Raw genomic sequence first — 18,113 nt, forward strand, 5'->3', positions numbered from 1 at the left:
ACAGGATAGAGCACGGTTTAGGGCTGTTGTACATAGGGTCGCTATGAGTCGCAAACGACTCGACGGCACATAACAACAACAACAACAACAACATATTTAGTTATATAAGTACCTATGAAGAGATCCATATTCTCATTCTCAAGAAAGGTTGATCTAATTCCATGTGGAAGTTATCAAACTATCATTACTATCACATGCAACAAAATATTGCTAAGAGCATCCAAAAACTGCTAGAATAGTTGGAGAAATTCAAGGTGGGTTTAGAAGAGGCTGTGGTAACAGGAATTTCATTGCTGACTTCAGATGCATCTTGGCTAAAGGAATATCTACCTGTGTTTTATTGAGTATGCAAAGGCATTGACTGTATGTATCATAACAAACTGTGGCTAACACTGAGAATGAGGATCTCAGAACAGTCATTGTGATCATGAGAAGCCTATACCTAGACCTAGAGGCTTTGTCTGAACAGAGGAGGGGAAGTCTGCATGATTTAAAATCAAGAAAGATGCACATCAGTGCTGTAGTCTTTCTTTATAACTATTCAGTCTCTGTGTTGAGCAAAACATTTGATAAGCTGAAGAAGGATGTAACATCAAAATTGGAGGAAGATTCATCAACAACCTGCATTATCCAGATAACACAACTCTGCATTACTTAAAACAGAGGAGTACTTGAGGCTCTTGCTATAGATTATCAGAGACTATAGCCTTCAGTGGATTACATCTTAGCATCAAGAAAATAAAAATCCCAACTCCTGGACCAATAGGGAACATCATGATATATGGAGAAGAGACTGAAATTGTCAGTGATATCATCTTGTTTGAATCCACAGTCAACACCTTTAGTGCCAGCAGTCAAGAAATCAGGAAACATATAACATTGGTTAAGTCTGCTGTCAGGGACCTCTCCAAAGTCCCGAAGACCAGTCATGTTAAAGATTAAAGCATGCCTGATTCAAGCCATGGTCTTTCCAAATACCTGCTGTACATCTGAGAGCTCCACAGTGAATAATGGTGTCAAAATAAGAACTGATGCCTTTAAGTGTGGTGTTGAAGAAGAGTACTTGATGTCACCTAGAATACCTAAAGAACAATTAGATATGTCTTGGAGAAAATTCAAACACAGAGTGCCCTTTATAGGCAGAGATGTTGAACCTTTGTCTCATATACTTTGGGCATGTTGTTAGGAGAGGCTATTCCTTGGAAAGGAACTTGCTTGGAAAGCTGGTGGGTCAGTGTAAGAGAGGGAAACCTTCAATGATATGGTTTGACACAAATGTATTAAAAATTACAAGGATGGTGCAGGATAGGATAGTGTTCAGATCTGCTCTTCATAGGATCCCTGTGAACTGTACTTGACTCGGTGGCACCTAACAACAACATGCTATGTATAATGGAAGTCTATTTGAAAAAAAAATAATAATTTGAAAAACAGGATCATAAAATTACATCTGCCTTTTTCCAAGAAACTTGCAAATGTCGTAAATCAGCCTTTTTTCTAAAGAATACTAAAGTATTCACACTCCAACCTTTATTTATTATAAAAATAAGTTTCTTATTCTGTGGGTACTATGGACTTAGACAAGTGCTGTTAATGACATAAGCTTGCAGGAAGCTCATTGGACATGCATGCACACGCCTCTGTTTATCTAGCATGTATTGAGCCTGTGTTCTAAAGCAGATATTCTTACCTTTGTACCTTACCTTTTCTCTAAAAGGAATACTTTCTGACCTTTCACAACCTAGTGATGAAAAAGAAATGTGTACCATTTGGAGTAGTTCTTACAAACTACTCCATATAAGCATAATCTAATAAATAAATAATCTTCTAGTTTAGCAGATAGAAAATAGTCAGTTAAATAAAATCAGAATAGAATCCTCAAATATATACATGATAATTTAAAGAAGAGGGAGTAATATATATGGATAATATTTTAACAAGGAAGAATAGATGGCAATGCAGAATGTTGTAGAGGGAGACAAAACATCCGGTAATACATGCCATAGTAAAATGACCTTCATCAAGCTATTAAATGACTTTGAATCTGCTTCCTTGTCTCTTATGTGGCAAAAATAATACTACTTCATACAACTATTGTGAAAATAAGATATTATTTGTGTAAAAAATAACCAGAGGAACCAATTGGGAGATTTTAGATGGTTTTCTTATGTAGCAATCAACTACTAAGAAGGAACAAGCTTTTTTTTTTAATTTCTTTTTTTATTACTACCTCACTGGAATTCCAGACAAGGTTGATCTGTATTCCTGTGTCAATTAAGTAGGTCAGAAAGGTTGGGCGTTCTTATGAAAGCAAAGCCGTTTCATCCTGGTCTGCCAGTGAAATGATGTCCCTAATTGAGATAGCTTTCTTTTCTAATGGTCTGCTGGTGAAATAGAATCCCTAATTGATATGTCATTCTTTGCTGAATACCCACACTCTCTTGTCCAAAGGGTTGCTATAAGTTGTAGTGGACTTCATGGTATCTAACAACAATAGTCAAACTCCCAAGTTTGTCTGCAGAACTTTGTTTGCAAAAGTGTGATCCTGATCTTGTGTATATAGCACAAGAAGTAAAATTTTCATAGTTTTTAAAAAAGAGCAATTGGGAAGACAAGACATTTTGTATTGGAGAACATTATGAAATAGCTCTTATTTGATGAATCAGAAATACAGATGGTAAATCATTTATCTCCCAGTATGTGTGTTTATTTAAAAATGATCACAGATAACAATGATGTAATGTCAGGAGAAACATGCATAGACAATGCATATTAATGTATATTTCCTACTGTCATATAATAGCAGGAAAACATATAAAAGTTTCTATGTGAGGCATTATTAATGTATTAATATGCTTGGGGGGGAACCAGAAGAAAATAAAGAAATTATAAAGAGGCACACTATATAAGAGGAAATTAAAAGTTCTAATTTGTAAAATACAGACAAGATTTTTTTATTGTATTTCTTCCAACCAGAGTTTATTACAGATTTTTTTTCTATATTCCTGTGTTATGTATACATACACACACATTAGGTGCTTTCAAGTTGACTACAACCCATAAACAACAAATCAGAACCATGCCCTACCCTGTACCATGCTCCTGATGTCTGTCATGTTCAAGTCCATTGGTAGTAGACACTGAGTAGTCCTTCTTGTTGAGGGTCTTCTTACCTTTCTCTGACCTTCTGTCTTACCAGTATAATGTCTAAGGATTCGTCTCTTCTTGGAGTATACCCAAAGTGAGACAAAGTTCCACTGTCCATAGTTGCCCGGCCCACGGGTTCTTCAGCGTGGATCTAAGGAGGGAGAGGGGGCTGAGAAGGGACAAGTGGTGAGAAGAATGGAGACAAGACAGGAGTCTGATCAAGTCTCGTTTATTAAAACTTTTCACAGGGTTTATATAGAAAACCAAGCAGCTGTCTTACATAGAAACCCAGCCTTAGGTTATCAGTCCGCAGCAGGAATGAGGAACAGGCCCTAAAGCATTGAATGACAGGAACTGAGCCAATGAGGCAAGCGTTTTTCCAGGAGTGGGTGGGGTGGCCTAGACTGAGTCAGGCACGAGTGTATGAAAAGTAGTCCACAGACAGATTGGAGTTGCTCATGCCAGAGCCAAGACCCGTTGAGGATGGCTTCCCACACGTAGTATATTCAGTACTCTGCCAGCACCACAGTTCAAAAGCGTTAATTCTTCTCTGCCATCCTTATTCAAATTGTCCAATTTTCAGGTACTTGAGAAGCAGTTGGAAAGACCATGGTTTGGATCAAGTGCAGCTTAGTCTTTAAACTGACATCTCAGTCTTTAACACTTCAGAGAGGTCTTTGAGAGCAGATTTCTCTCAGGCAGCATGTCTTTTAATTTTTTGACTGATGCTACCATGGGAGTTGATTGTAGATTTGAGTAAAATTAAATTGTTGACAACTTCAGTGTTTTCTCCATCTGTCGTGATACTGCCTATTGGTCCTGTTGTGAGGATTTTTCTTTTCTTGATGTTGAAGCATAACCCGTGTTGAAGGCTGTAGTGTTTGATCTTTATAGTACTTGCTTCAAATCTCCTCTCTATTCTTCATATAGTCCAACTTCTCAAATTACTTCTCAGCAAACACAGTAAGTATGGAGAAAAGATGCACACACCCATGTTTATAATTAAATATCTGTAATAGGAAGTAATTGGAAGCAACCTGAATGTCTCCTCAAAGCAATCAATTTCAGTGACTACATAGTAACTATAATATACAGCCTTTAAGAATGGTAATGAATGTATAACAATTATCCCTAAATCTGTTCAATGAAATATGGCAAATACACAGTAGAGTGCACATGTTGTGATTTGAGCTACTTGTTTTACAGCATTTTCTTACTATTTGAAATGCCTATTTATTTTTCATGCTCTGTCTTCAGTAAGAGCTGGAGGCCTAGTGGTGAGGAGCTATGCTCCCCTCCCAAAGGCATGTGATTCAAATCTACCAACTGCCCCTCAGGAGGAAAGATGGGCAGTCTCCTCTTCTGAGATTTACAGCCTTGGAAAACCTGCTAGAGTTGGCTCTAGCTTGACAGTACACAACATCTTCAGTAATGCTTTTTCTGTGAAAACCTACTATCATGTCATCTCCAACTCATGGTGACTTTACATTGAGTTATTCAAGTTGTACATATTCATGAGAGGAGGCTGCCTCATCTTTCTCCCATAATGTAGGTGATGGTTTAGAACTACTCACTTTTTAGTTAACAGCCCAACACCTAAGACACTCTGTCACCAGGACAGTGCTCTTTCTCTTACATAGACTCTTTTCCATGTTCACCTTTTGGAACTAAGATCTGTTGCTGTTTTAGCAACTATCATATAATAGATGGAGACAAGACCTGTATTCTTTTTCACCTTTTCATCCCCAACAACCATCTTGGTGGTGCTTAATAAATATTCAAGACCACTTCTTTTTAAATTTTTTTTTATTAATTTTAATGAAAGTTTGCAGAGACTTTGGATTTCCATTCATTCACTGTTGCACTTTCCTCCCTGCCCACCCCTCCCCCCTTCACTCTTCTCTTTGAAAAGTAAAAGAAAAATTCTTTCATTGTTACACAATCCTTCCCCCCAAGTCCACTCCACTATGCAGCCTTCATTCTGGACTCCTGTCATGACAATAATACCTAAGCATACATTGTTTTTATGTAGTTCTCTCCCTTGTCTATTTCAATGCTATGTACATTATTTATCCCCTCTTTTCTTAGGTTCCCCCCAAACCCTATGTCAGTCCCATTTTACAAGAACAGCATTATGCAGTATTTATCCTTTTGTGACTGAGATATTTCACTCACCATAATGTACTCCAGAGTCACCCATTTTTTGTATAATATTTCATGAATTCCTTGTTTTTCAATGCAGCATAGTACTCTGTTGTGTGAGTATACCACGGCTTCTCTATCCATTTGTTTGTTGATGGGTACTTAGATTGTTTCCAACTCTGCTATTATGAACAAAGCTGCAATAAACATGAGTGTGCATTAAGATCACTTCTATATGTGTAAATTATACTGAAGTGTTATGAGATACACAAAGGAAAAAATTATTCCTAATTTCTAGTAAAACTATTATCTAATGAGAAAAAATAGAAATAGGTTACATGTAAACTATAAAGATTGCAATCCTTGAATACAAGAAACTGTCAAGACCTAATCATAATAAAAGTATTAACACATTGCCTCACACTTTTAAATTGACGACCATGCTTAGAAACACTTTTCCCCCCCAATGTATTACTGTTACATGCGTCAACGTGTTAACAGGAAAAATAGCACCACTTGTATAAGTGTATATTGTTTAATAAATTTAATGATAGACCAGAATTAACTTTGCTAAAGATACTTTGTAGCATAGAGTACTATAGTTTGATATTGTCTATCACAGTATCTTCAAGTTCAGAGCATTTTCAAAATAAGCAGCTATAATTTTTTAATGTTCATTTTTATAACATCTGTCAGAATAATTATCACTCACTAACACTTCATAATACTCATAGAATGTGGCAGCTATATCCTCTTAAAAAATAATTCCTCAGAGATATGCGCATGACCAGTTACTTGATTGATTGATTGCCAGGGGTGTGTGTGTGTACCGTCAAATTGGATCTGACTGGTACAGGAGGAAATTGCCCCTCCATCTCTAGCAGAGCATCTGGCAAATTCAAACCATGTACCTCTGGGATTGCAGTGCGACTTCTTGACACTAGGCTGCCAGAACTCCTTGACCTTTTAGACACTCCAGAATGCACCTTGAATTTAAATTTTCATGTAAAGAAAATATTTGGAAACTAGATTACTTAAAAGGCAATAAAATATAATAAAATTAATTTCTAATTCTAAAGAGAGAGCTCTAGTAGCTTAGTTGTAGGAGTTGTGTTGCCAACCAAAGTCACGTTTCAAATGCCTCACTGTTCAGTGGGAGAAGAATGAGCAGTCTTTCACACAATTTGTTGATTGCCTTTGAGTAGAGCACAACTCATAGCGACCCTGTGAACAAAAGGCCTGAAGCCCCTCTGCAACTATTGACGTTTATCAAAGTTCATAGTTTCCAGAGGCATGATGTTTAGGAAGTGGATGCCACTTCTGCTTCCAATCCAGTTTATTGCCTCTGAAAACTTTCTGGAGTGTCAGCTATGAGGGAACTCAAAAGTACATAAAACCACAGTATTAAGTATATAGAAAGTAAGTGTTTAATTATTGTCTTTGTAAGCTATTATTTTCCTTTAATTTAGAGCCCTGATTCTTTACAATTGTTGTTGTTGTTGTTAGGTGCTGTTGAATCAAATACAAAATCATAGTGACCCTGTGAACTACAGATCTGAACCTGTCCTATGTCATCCTGCTTTCTGACACACTAGAGCCCATTGTGACCGTCATCATGGTTGAGAGTCTTCCTCTCCTTCTCCAGCCCACCACCCTTCCAAGCATTATGTCCTTTACCAAGGAATAACCCCTCCTGGCAACATGCCCAAAGTATAGCACTCTGCACCCTCTCCAAGACATGTTTGTTTGTTCTTTTGGTCATCCATGGGGTGTTCAGTGCTCTTCTTCAGTACCATAGTTCAAAGGCGTCCATTCTTCTTCAGTCATTCCTATTCATTGTCCCGTTTTCAGATGCATAGCAAGTAATCAGAAAGACCATGGCCTGAATCAGATGCACTTTAGTCCTCAAACTGACATCATTCCTCAGTAATTTGGAGAAGTCCCTAACTGCAGACTTTCCAAGTGCAATGTATCTCCTTATTTCCTGACTGTTGGTACCAAGGGTATTAATTGTGGATCCAAGTAAGATGAAATTGTTGACATTTTCAGTAGAGTATGTATATAGGTTTACAGAAGTTAAGCTAGGAAAAGATGCCAGCCTGGGAAGAAAATAATTTTCTGTCAGAAAAGATAGAGAAATTGGGTATAGCAGTACTTTGGCTATGTTTCTATAGGACATTGGATGCAATTTCATTAAATTTTTATGTGCTCAAAACTACTTAACAGTTGGGGTCATTATTCCCCATATTGTACTAAAGTATGTAATTTTTTTCTTTTTATTAAATCTAAATTATAGGAAAGAAAACAAAGAAATAGAGTAAGATTTTTTCCCCCCAAATTACATTGTCTATTCCATTTATTGCTACAGTCTTGACTATGTAAGTGGAATCTATATTTCACTTAATTTTTCTTATGTTGCTCTTAACAGGAAGTCCTTTTTCTTGTGTAATTAAAGCCATTTACTCTTATTTAAGTTACTTTTCTTTGTAAGAACCACATGATTTTACAGTTGGACTAGTAAATTTTTTTTTAAATATAAAACAATCACGTTCATTTATTAAGGCCTTTAAGTTCTTAATCTTATTGCAGTTAAAGAACCTGATTTAAGTTAAATATTTTCTCCATAAAAATGTATTTACATGCATGTTTGATGTAGCATTTGGTATCTAATATTTCCCCTAAAGCCCAACTACGTAGTTATGAAAGTGCTGGGGAGCTCTGGTGGCCTAGTGGCAAGGAACTGCAACTACAATCCCAGAGGCACACGGTTCGAACCCACCAGATGCTCTGCCGGGGAAGGAGGGACAATCTCCTCCTGTACCAGTCAGATCTGATTTGACAGTACACGCACACACAAAAAAATAATAATAAAAAAAAAAGAAAGTGCTCTAAATATGTTTTGTGTGCATGTTTCTGGTAGTGAATTCAGTACTCTCTTGAAGATAGCTAAAGGATCTTGTCCTTTCTTATTCTCTAAAGCTATTTCACAATATAGTAGCAGAATCCTTTTTCTGAATTGTTAGAAGTATTTACTGTACGTACTATATTCTTCTCTCCTCTTTATTTTTCTGACAATTGTCTTTTGACCAACAACAGATTTTCTTTTCTTACCGTAGATTCTGAAGAGGCTCGATCTGTAAATCCTTCCAGTGTTGATGAAAATATTGATTCTGAGACTGAGAAAGACTCTCTAATCTGTGAAAGTAAACAGATAATTCCCAATAAAGCAACTCTTCCATCTGCTTTTGATGAGTATGAGTTCAAAGATGATGATGATGATGAAGAAGAAATAAATAAAATGATTGATGATAAGCATATTCTTAGGAAAGAGCTACGGAAAGAGAATGACTCTGAAATAGAAAAGAACAATTTATTTACAAAACAGGAAAAAAATTTCTATCCTAAATCATTTAAAAGTAAAAAACAAAAATCATCTAGAGTTTTGTATTCAAGTTCTGAAAGTTCAGATGAAGAAGTTCTTCAGAATAAAATAGTTTCTTCTCCGTACTCTGCCCCGGAAACGTCAAGTTCTGACATGCAAAACAGAAAGGAATATATGGCATCAAATGAACACAAACAGAAAGGCAAAGTCAAAAGAAAATTAAAGAACCAGGACAAAAATAAAGAGAACCAAGAGTTGAAGCAGGAAAAAGAAGGAAAAGAAAACACCAAAGTGACAAACTCAACAGCTAGCACAGCATTGGATATTTCAGAGAAGACCAGAGACAAAGGGAACTTTAAGAAGTCATTTAGCCCAAAAGATGATACTTCATTACATTTATTTCCTATTTCCACTGGTAAATCTACCAAACATGCTTATGGACTAAGTGAAAAGCAGTCTACACCACTAAAACAAGAGCATACCAAAACATGTTTATCACCAGGAAGTTCTGAAATGTCGTTCCAGGCTGATCATGCTCGGTATGACAATGCAGAATCTGAATTCCTGCCAGAGACATCAAGTGTCAAATCTTGTAAACATAAGGAAACAAACAAGCATCAGAAGGATTTCCACTTAGAATTTGAAAAGTCAAATGCCAAGATAAAAGGAGAAGATCATAGTCCAACAATTGGAAATTCAGGCTGCACACTGAAAAAATTGGATAAAGAAGGTAAAACACTAAAAAAACATAAACTGAAACATAAAGAAAAGCATAAAAAAGAAACTGAAGGTGAAAAGGAAAAATACAAACATAAAGATGGTAAAGAGCTGCAGAGAAATGTGGAATTTGATAGAGAATTTTGGAAAGAGAATTTTTTTAAAAGTGATGAAACTGAGGATTTCTTTTTAAGTATGGAACATGAAACACTAAATCTAGGGGAAAAATTAAAGCTGGAAAAAAGCATAAAAGATGATAGATCTAACAAGGAAAAGCATATCTCAAAAGACAGAAACTTGAAAGAAGAGCGGGAAAAGGTCAAAAAAGAAAGTGAGAAATATTTTAGGGAAGAAAAAATAAAAGATTTCAAAGATGAGAGAGAGACTTTCTCCACAGATAAAGAAATGGAATTTAGTTCTTTGGATATAGGTGTCACAGAGGAATCTATAAAGTTACATTTAATAGAGAAGGAAATAGACATAGAAAAACAAGAGAAGCATATAAAAGAAGGTAAAGAAAAATCTGAGAAAAAATTTCAAAGTAAAGAAAAGGACTTTGAAAAGACTGATAGAAAAAATTCTGAAAAAGAGAAAAAGATAAAACATGATAAGTCAGAGAAAGACAAACTAGATCTCAGTGAATGTACAGATAAAGTAAAAGACAAGATGTATGCACATCACACAGAGAAATGGCATCGAGAAGGTGAGAAGATTAAAAATATTAGTACCTTTAAAAAAACCGATGACAGAAGGAAAAGTAGAGAAAAGATGGATAGAAAACATGACAAAGAAAAACCTGAAAAAGAGAGGCATCATGTTGAAAAGAGAGAAAAACACTTGATGGAGAAGAAAAATAAACAGTCAGATAATAGTGAATATATTAAATCAGAAAAAGGCAAGAATAAAGAAAAAGAAAGGGAGGTAGATAAAAGAGAAAAATCTAGAGATAAAGAAAGTACAAATAGCACTAACTCTAAACATTCACAGGAAGATAAAAAGTCTAGTATAGCAGATAGCAGTAAAGCACAACATGAAAAATCCTTATCCCTTAAAGAAAAAGCGAAAGACGAACCTTTGAAAACTCCAGATGGAAAAGAAAAAGATAAAAAGGATAAAGATATAGACAGATACAAAGAACGAGACAAACATAAGGATAAAACTCAGCTAAATAGTTTACTCAGGCTAAAATCTGAAGCATCTAAGTCAAAACCTAAGTCATTATCAGCGTCAAAAGATTCTCGACCTAAAGAAAAAAGGTTAGTCAATGATGATTTAATGCAAACAAGTTTTGAAAGAATGCTAAGCCTTAAAGATTTAGAAATAGAACAGTGGCACAAAAAACATAAGGAAAAAATTAAACAAAAAGAGAAGGAACGGTTGAGAAATCGTAACTTCTTAGAACTTAAAGAAAAAACAAAGCATGCCCTAGTTGAATCCAAAAATAAAGAACTTAGTAGGTCAAAGAGTTCAGAGCTCACTGATGCTTATTCCAAAGAGAAACCATCTAAAGATGGTATAAGTAACCGATCACAATCTCTCGACACAAGAAATGTCATGAATTTAGGGAAATCTTTCTTTGTTTCAGATACTAATTTAAACAGGTCTCCTAGATCAGAAAGTGAGAAGCCAGTTCTTAGCTCTAGATCTGTATCTATGATTTCAGTTGCTAGCTCAGAAGATTCTTGCCATACTACAGTGACAACCCCAAGACCTGTGGTTGAGTATGATTCTGACTTTATGTTAGAGGGTTCAGATTCCCAAATGTCATTTTCCCAGTCACCTTTTGTGCCAATTGTCAAATCTCCAGCCCTTCATGAAAGGGAGTTAGATAGCCTGCCCGAATTGCCAGATCGGTTTAAACCAGCATACACAAACAGATTTCCAGTGTCCCATCTCAGATCATCTTCTGTAGGAGAAGACATTAGAGTAATCATAAATGAGAGTAGACTTGCTGTAGAAGTTCATAGGTCTAGTGCCCCTTCTATCATTTGTGAATATGCAAAGCAATTCCAAACAGTATCAGAAGAAAGTACTCAAGATACTTTATTAGTTTTGCCAAGAGATACTTGTCCTTCTCCCAAACCTGACATGACTTCAAATGTGCCTGAAAGAGGCCTTTCAAATACAGCTAGCATACATTCCAGTTTTGCAGTCTCTCCAACTAGAGCTATAAATAGCAAATATCTTTCAGCTGATACAAAGGTTATCAAAAGCACTTCTTCAATAAGCACTTTAAGAGAAAGTCTTGTGCTTATAGAGCCATCTAATCAGATTGGTGTGATCCAGAATAAATCATGTGAGGTATCTGCTGACAGGCTGGAGTCATTAGGCACCAGTGACTTTACCTGCCCAAATTCTACTACACCTGATCAAGAGTCCTCCTCTCAGGATTTCTATAATTCTGAAAACAAAATTTTGAAAGAACAGAATACAAACTTTGCATCCTTGCACCAAAGTGAACTGCCAGGAAATTCTGGTGTTCCAAATCCAGCATCCTTTATACTTTCACAACCAACTGACTCTTTCTTCAGCCAATCCCCTACAGAGGTTAATTTTATTTGTAAACACGCATCTTTGTCGTATGTTGCCAATCAAGAATCAGATACTTCACAACAGAAAAATTCAGTTCAAATTACCAGTTCTGTTGTCGATACTCAAAACAAATCAATCAAAAATATGGAAAATACTTATGTCCCAGCTGATATACCAGTGACAGATACCTTTGTCTCAGTATACTCTGAAACCACCATTCAAGAAATATCACCAGCTTTTGAAAAGAGTAATACTTTACTGATGTTACCAACAGAAAAGGACTTTAATGAAAATGATGAGTCTTCCAAACTGAATATGTATTATGCATGCAGTAAACCAGTTAAAAAGTCTTCCAGTATCCTTGAGGTTGAAAACAGCACAAGTGGCATACCGGTTATTTCACCTGAAAAAGGAAACAAACTGGAGAATTTCATTTTAACTCACTTGAATAATAATTTTGACTCTGATGTATGCAAAATGGATGCAAGGATGCCAAAAGAAAGCCTTCATGAACCTGATAATCCAAAGCATTGTACTGAAAGTGAACAGTGTTTGCTTTCCATCGAAGATGAAGAATCTGAACAAAGCATCTTATCAAATCTTGACAATCATTCACAACAGTCAGTTTCACCAGAAATCCATAAATATGGTCAATTTGTTAAAGAAGAAATAGAAGAAAATGCGGAAGATGATAAAACTGAAAACCAGATTCCTCAAAGGATGACTAGAAACAGAACAAATACAGTGGCAACCCAAAGCAAACAGTTCCTCGCTGGCTGCACACTGTTGTCAGAAAAAGACAATGAGTCTTTGTCTCCCAGAGGAAGAATAAGACTCACCGAAGAAGATGATCCTCAGATTCACCATCCACGGAAAAGGAAAGTGTCTCGTGTACCTCAGCCTGTTCAAGCAAGTCCGTTTTTACTGCAAGCAAAAGAAAAAACTCAGCAATCTCTGGCAGCCCTCGTAGATTCTCTGAAACTAGATGAGATTCAGCCATATAGTTCAGAACGAGCAAATCCATATTTTGAGTACTTACACATAAGGAAAAAAATTGAAGAAAAGCGTAAATTATTGTGTAGTGTTATTCCACAAGCACCTCAGTATTACGATGAATATGTGACATTTAATGGATCTTATCTCCTGGATGGCAATCCCTTAAGCAAGATTTGTATTCCCACAGTAAGTAACATCATCATTTGATATAGTCTACAATACTACCCAGTAGAAATTTTATATAAGCCGGATACATAGCTTTATGATTTCTAGTAATATTTTTTAAGTTAAGCAGGTAAAATTTATTTTAGTGATATGTTTCAGTTACCCCAAAATAAAAAAAAAATATTTCAAGCATCAAATCCTTACAAATAATTAAGGTATCTTATATTCCTTTTTTATATTATTGATTTGTCAAAATATAATGTGCTTAGTTCAGACTAGCTAATTACAGGTCTCTCATATTTTGGGTAAGTTGCTAGGAGAGACTATCCCTTGGAAAGGACATGCTTGGAAGCGTGGAGAGTCAGTGAAAGAGACGAAAACCCCAATGAGATGGATTAACATGGTGATAGCAGCAATGAACTCAAGTATGTCAGAAACAATGAGTATGGCACAGGGTAGGACAAGGTTCAGATTAGTGATAGGTGCCTTATTGGACTACAGTATTTGCTTTTTCTTTTTGTCTTAAAGGAAGTATGTTGTTTTTTATTAGAGCCAATTACCTTCCTCTCTTAAAACACTACTATTAATGCGTTTTTTTCCCCTTTTCTGTTTTCCTCTCCTTCTCCCTTACTTAGCCACTTAACATATTCAAGTTTCCCCTCTCCTAAGAAGGTAAAAAGTATTCCTTAATTATGACAATTTATCAAGCTATCAGCCTGTCCTTTTCACGTGACCACACTCCTCACCAGTAGTTGATACGTAATATTTTCTCATTCTCTCTTGTTGGTTCTGTACTCATTATGTGGTGGTTATGTATTGACTTCTTGTCATTTTTCTTTGTAATTGAGCTCTCACATTTCACATATTGTGACTACCTTGTTTTTAAAACACCTCTTTTAAGTTTTTACTTGATTTGAGTGAGAGTCTACAGTTTAAGTTTTTACTTCATTCAGCCACCCTATATTCTGTTTTATGACTTTTATTACAATCTTTGTATTGCCTTTTCACTCTTCTCTATATTTCTCTGTTCTACGCATCCTTTAAACATCCAGTTTCAGGGAGCTCTGGTGGCCTAGTGGCAAGAACCTGCACTGCAGTCCCAGAGGTGCGCGGTTCAAATCCACCAGATGCTCTGCTGGAGGAGGAGCAATCTCCTCCTGTACCAGTCAGATCCGATTTTACGGTGTACACACACACACACACATACACACACAAATCCAGTTTCTAGGAATTCACTCTTGATTTGACTTTCTGTTGTTCTTTGGTCTCTGATAATGTGCCCTGCTCTGTATCTATGGTGTCAGCAGTCTTCCATGTTCCAGTTCCTCGTCAGTTATTCTTACTTAAAATATCATCATCTCTTCTGAGCCCCCGTAATCACATAAAGTTACCTCTTAATTATCTGTCTTTCTGATACCTTGTCATAGTTTGAGCTCCATAAGAAGTAAACTGAGATTTGTGTGCAAGAGGCTTATTGGTGAGAATTACCAGAAATAATACCTATTAGTGCATGAGCAGAACTGGACAAAATTGGGACATTGAGCTGAGCTGCATTCACAAGAGTGACCTCAGCTAACTCCTTAGAGGTCCAGTTTGAGATGACCTTCAGAACCACCCTTAGAGGTCTAGATTTGAGATGACCTTCAGAGCAACCCTGAGAGGTCTAGATTAGATAAACCATTCAGACCCTTCAGATAAGAAGGACCGACTCTCAGCAGTTAGGAAATAATTTTGGGGTGAATGCCTTGTTCCTAAATAGGATCTTGTTTAAGGATCATAGAATCCTCAAACTTTACGTATGAAGAGTTCTTTATTCTCATTCCTCTGAGGGGTTGGAGAAGGAGCCGTGGTGGTGCTGAGGTTAAAATTAGCTGCATGTAACTCAAAGATGTGTTATTCAAACTCATCAGCTCAGCTGCTCTGCAGGAGAAAGATGTGACAGTTCTAAAGAAGATAGCCTTGGGAACTTGGGAAAGTTATATCCAGTCCTATAGGGTTGCTGGAAGAAAAAACTCAATGGCAATAGGTTTGATTTTACTCTTTTTAAAAAATCTATTCAAATAAGAAATGTTTGTTCACTAATAACAACCCCTAACATGGACACACTGAGGAACTCTGATGGTCTAGTGGTAGGAAGTTGTTCCACAATCCCAACGGCGCGCTGTTCAAATTCACCAACTACTTCTTGGAAGAAAGATGGCCATCTCCTCCCATGCAACATACTGCCTCTCAAAACCTGCTGGAGGGTCAGCTGGGAATCAGTTCCAACCCAACAGCACACACCACCAACAGTATGGACACTGAGTTACCAGATTGTGACCATTGTCCCTGAGAACTCTCCAAATTCTTTAGCTTCTCCTGGGGCCTTAGTCCTTAACATTATCCTCACTTAGAAGATTGCAGGAACTTTGTAAATTATTTTCCTTTTACCTACCAACCTCTCTTTGCTGGAATGTCCATTAAATTTCTATCCCTTATAAACAAGGGAGCTCTGGTGGCCTAGTAGGTAAGGATTTGCACTGCCAACCCACAGGTAAGCAGTTCAAATCTATTATCAGCCCTGAAAGAGAAAAATTGTAGGACAGTCTCCTCCCTTGCAGTTTCCAGCCTCTGAAATCCCACTGAAAGGTTATCTCTGAGTTGATTGTAACTTGATGATACATAACAATGACATAAACAGTTTTAGGGTTTTTTTGGGGGGGGGGGTGTTTCAATCCCCAAGGCGTTTTATTGTGCAAACTGGGATGAGGCAGAGGGGCTGGGCCTAGAAGAAGGTGTTGTGGCGCTTGGTGGTGAACCTTGGCTTGTGCTGGCAACGTAGGACCCGGTGGGGCAGTGGGAACTTGATCTTGGAGTCATGGAACTGCTTGACTACAGGTCGGCGGCACTTGCTGGCTGCGATCTCCTCCACCTTCATGATCTGGATAGAGTGGGCCCTGGCACGATGCCGAGCGCCCATGTCGCGGTAGCACTGGGTGACAGCTCCTGCGATGGTCAGGTCCCGGTATTCCTGGTACATGTTGTGGGTCCCACTGCGGGAGTCGTAGCGCAGCCAGATGCCAAAGTTCTTCACACGCAGGGGGGTCTTCTGAACACCTGTCCACAGTATACAATTTCCCCAGAAAACAACTTCTTCAGCTATGACACAAAGTACCAGAAGCGGGACTTGGCGACAACATGGTTGGGGGCGAAGATGCGCATGCGGTAAAGTGGTGGAGTCCGACACTTGGGGGTGGGTAGGCAGCGCCTCACCACTTTGTACTCACGTGTTCCCGAAGCCTTCATAACGATCTCTCTGCACTCGCCACGACCCGCAAAAGGAAGTAGTTACTCTCGCGCAAGCTCTCTCCACGATTTCATAAACCGGTGTTTTTTTAAAAAATTGACCAGTTTAAAGTCCTCAACTATAACTAGCATACAAAGGCCTAAACTGTTAAGCTGTCTTCCCATTATTTGCAGCTTAAATATATAATCTTCAATGTGACATAAGCATATATATCACAATCTGACCCTCCTAGCTTCATTTCTTACTACTACCAAACTCACTGCGTGCTGTTCACTACCTTTGGTACCTTTCTAAGTGCTGTTCTGTCTTTCTGAAATGTTCTTTCAAGGGCTCTGTAGCTTTCCATGCCTTAGTCCCAGCTGTGAAATCTCGTTAAAGCAGAGTTACTATTGTAATTAATTATATGTAATTTCCCAGACTAGGAACCCAGCCTCTTTAACTTTTCATCGGCCCTCACATCAAGTCAGCCACTAAATTTTGTTGTTTATATCAAAGAAATATCTTGTATCATGTAACCCTTTCCTTATTACTATCGCTATGGTAGTAAAAGGACCTCATAAGCATGATACTGGAAACTGGGTCTACCCAGTTAATCCTCAGAGACCTTAATTTTATATAGACTCTCAGTTCTTTATCATTACATGCAAGATCTTCTAAATAGCTCAGTTTGTCTCTAGTTACTAAGTCTTTTCTATGTACTGTGTGCCTCTCTATACCTGGAGTTCCCTAATTCTTCTGTGCTTTTTCACATCATACCTTTGTAGATGTTCTTTTGTCAAAGCCCAGAGATGATCTAAGAGTTGAGAGAAAGATGGATTTTTATTTTCACTTCCCACAGAACATGTGTGATACCACTGCCTTTTAAATCTTTTTAAATGACAGATTTAAATGTTACCCTAGCCAAAATTAGCAGTTGTGGTGGTGTAGTATTGAGTTGGAACTGACCCATAGCTGATTCCCAGGTGGGTTTTCAGAGGCAGGTTAATTGCATGGGAGGAGATTGCCCATCCTTCTCCTATGGAGCAGTTAGTGGACTCGAACCGGGTGTCTTTGGGATTGCAGCACAGCTTCTTGCCACGAGGCCACCAGAGCTAACAAATTAGTATATTTTAAAGAATAGAACAATAAGTTAAAGGAAATTTATAGTTGATGCACTTTTTCAGTTGAACTATTTGTTAATTAAAGAATTAAAAAATGATCATTTTCTTTTATTCTTCCTCATTTATTTCTCCCAAAAGAACAAAAAGTTTTAGCTGAAGTAATATGTAGGATGATGGGATTGAAATAGAGGCATAACATTGAAAACCGTATGTTTAAATTAGAACTTCATATAGAATCTTTATGTTAAAAAAAATAAATCTAGTTAATAAAACCTACTAAGTTCATTATTAGCTCCATCTCCTATTTAACCAGTGTGTGTTTGTGTGTATTATCTCCATCTACATATATGTACATGTTTTGTAGACATGTGTGCTGTCACCTTTTCTTATTCCTGCAAAGCTAGAGTAACTCTCATTCCCTTATACTAAATCTCTGATTAAATTAGAATTTACTTTAGATTGTCTAAAAGGGATCAGTAAGCAAAAATGATAATTTCTTTTCTGCATTTAGTGGGAAGATTTTAATTGTTTGATTTTGTTGCTAAACAGAATTGCTAGCTTAAAGAAAGATATAGTAGAATGAGGCTGGCATTGGGGTGGGGGTAAGACTGAGAAAAACTGGATGAAATATGTTTACGGCATTGAA

General features: G+C 37.1%; 1 protein-coding gene and 1 pseudogene across 2 annotated transcripts in view; one reads left to right on the forward strand and one right to left on the reverse strand.

The window, feature by feature from the left end:
- The window catches only part of ANKRD12 (ankyrin repeat domain 12), a 193,013-nt gene that overhangs the window by 158,328 nt on the left and 16,572 nt on the right, over positions 1–18,113 (forward strand). For both annotated transcript variants that reach the window (XM_006891417.1, XM_006891418.1), the window contains one exon: positions 8,406–13,102. In XM_006891417.1, the coding sequence (XP_006891479.1) occupies positions 8,406–13,102 (4,697 nt within the window). The remainder of the gene's footprint in view (positions 1–8,405; positions 13,103–18,113) is intronic.
- On the reverse strand, positions 15,846–16,366 carry LOC102874603 (annotated as a pseudogene).

Source organism: Elephantulus edwardii, unplaced genomic scaffold (genome assembly GCF_000299155.1).
Source record: "Elephantulus edwardii isolate Elephantulus edwardi_28Jun2011 unplaced genomic scaffold, EleEdw1.0 scaffold00097, whole genome shotgun sequence".
Lineage (NCBI taxonomy): Eukaryota > Metazoa > Chordata > Mammalia > Macroscelidea > Macroscelididae > Elephantulus > Elephantulus edwardii.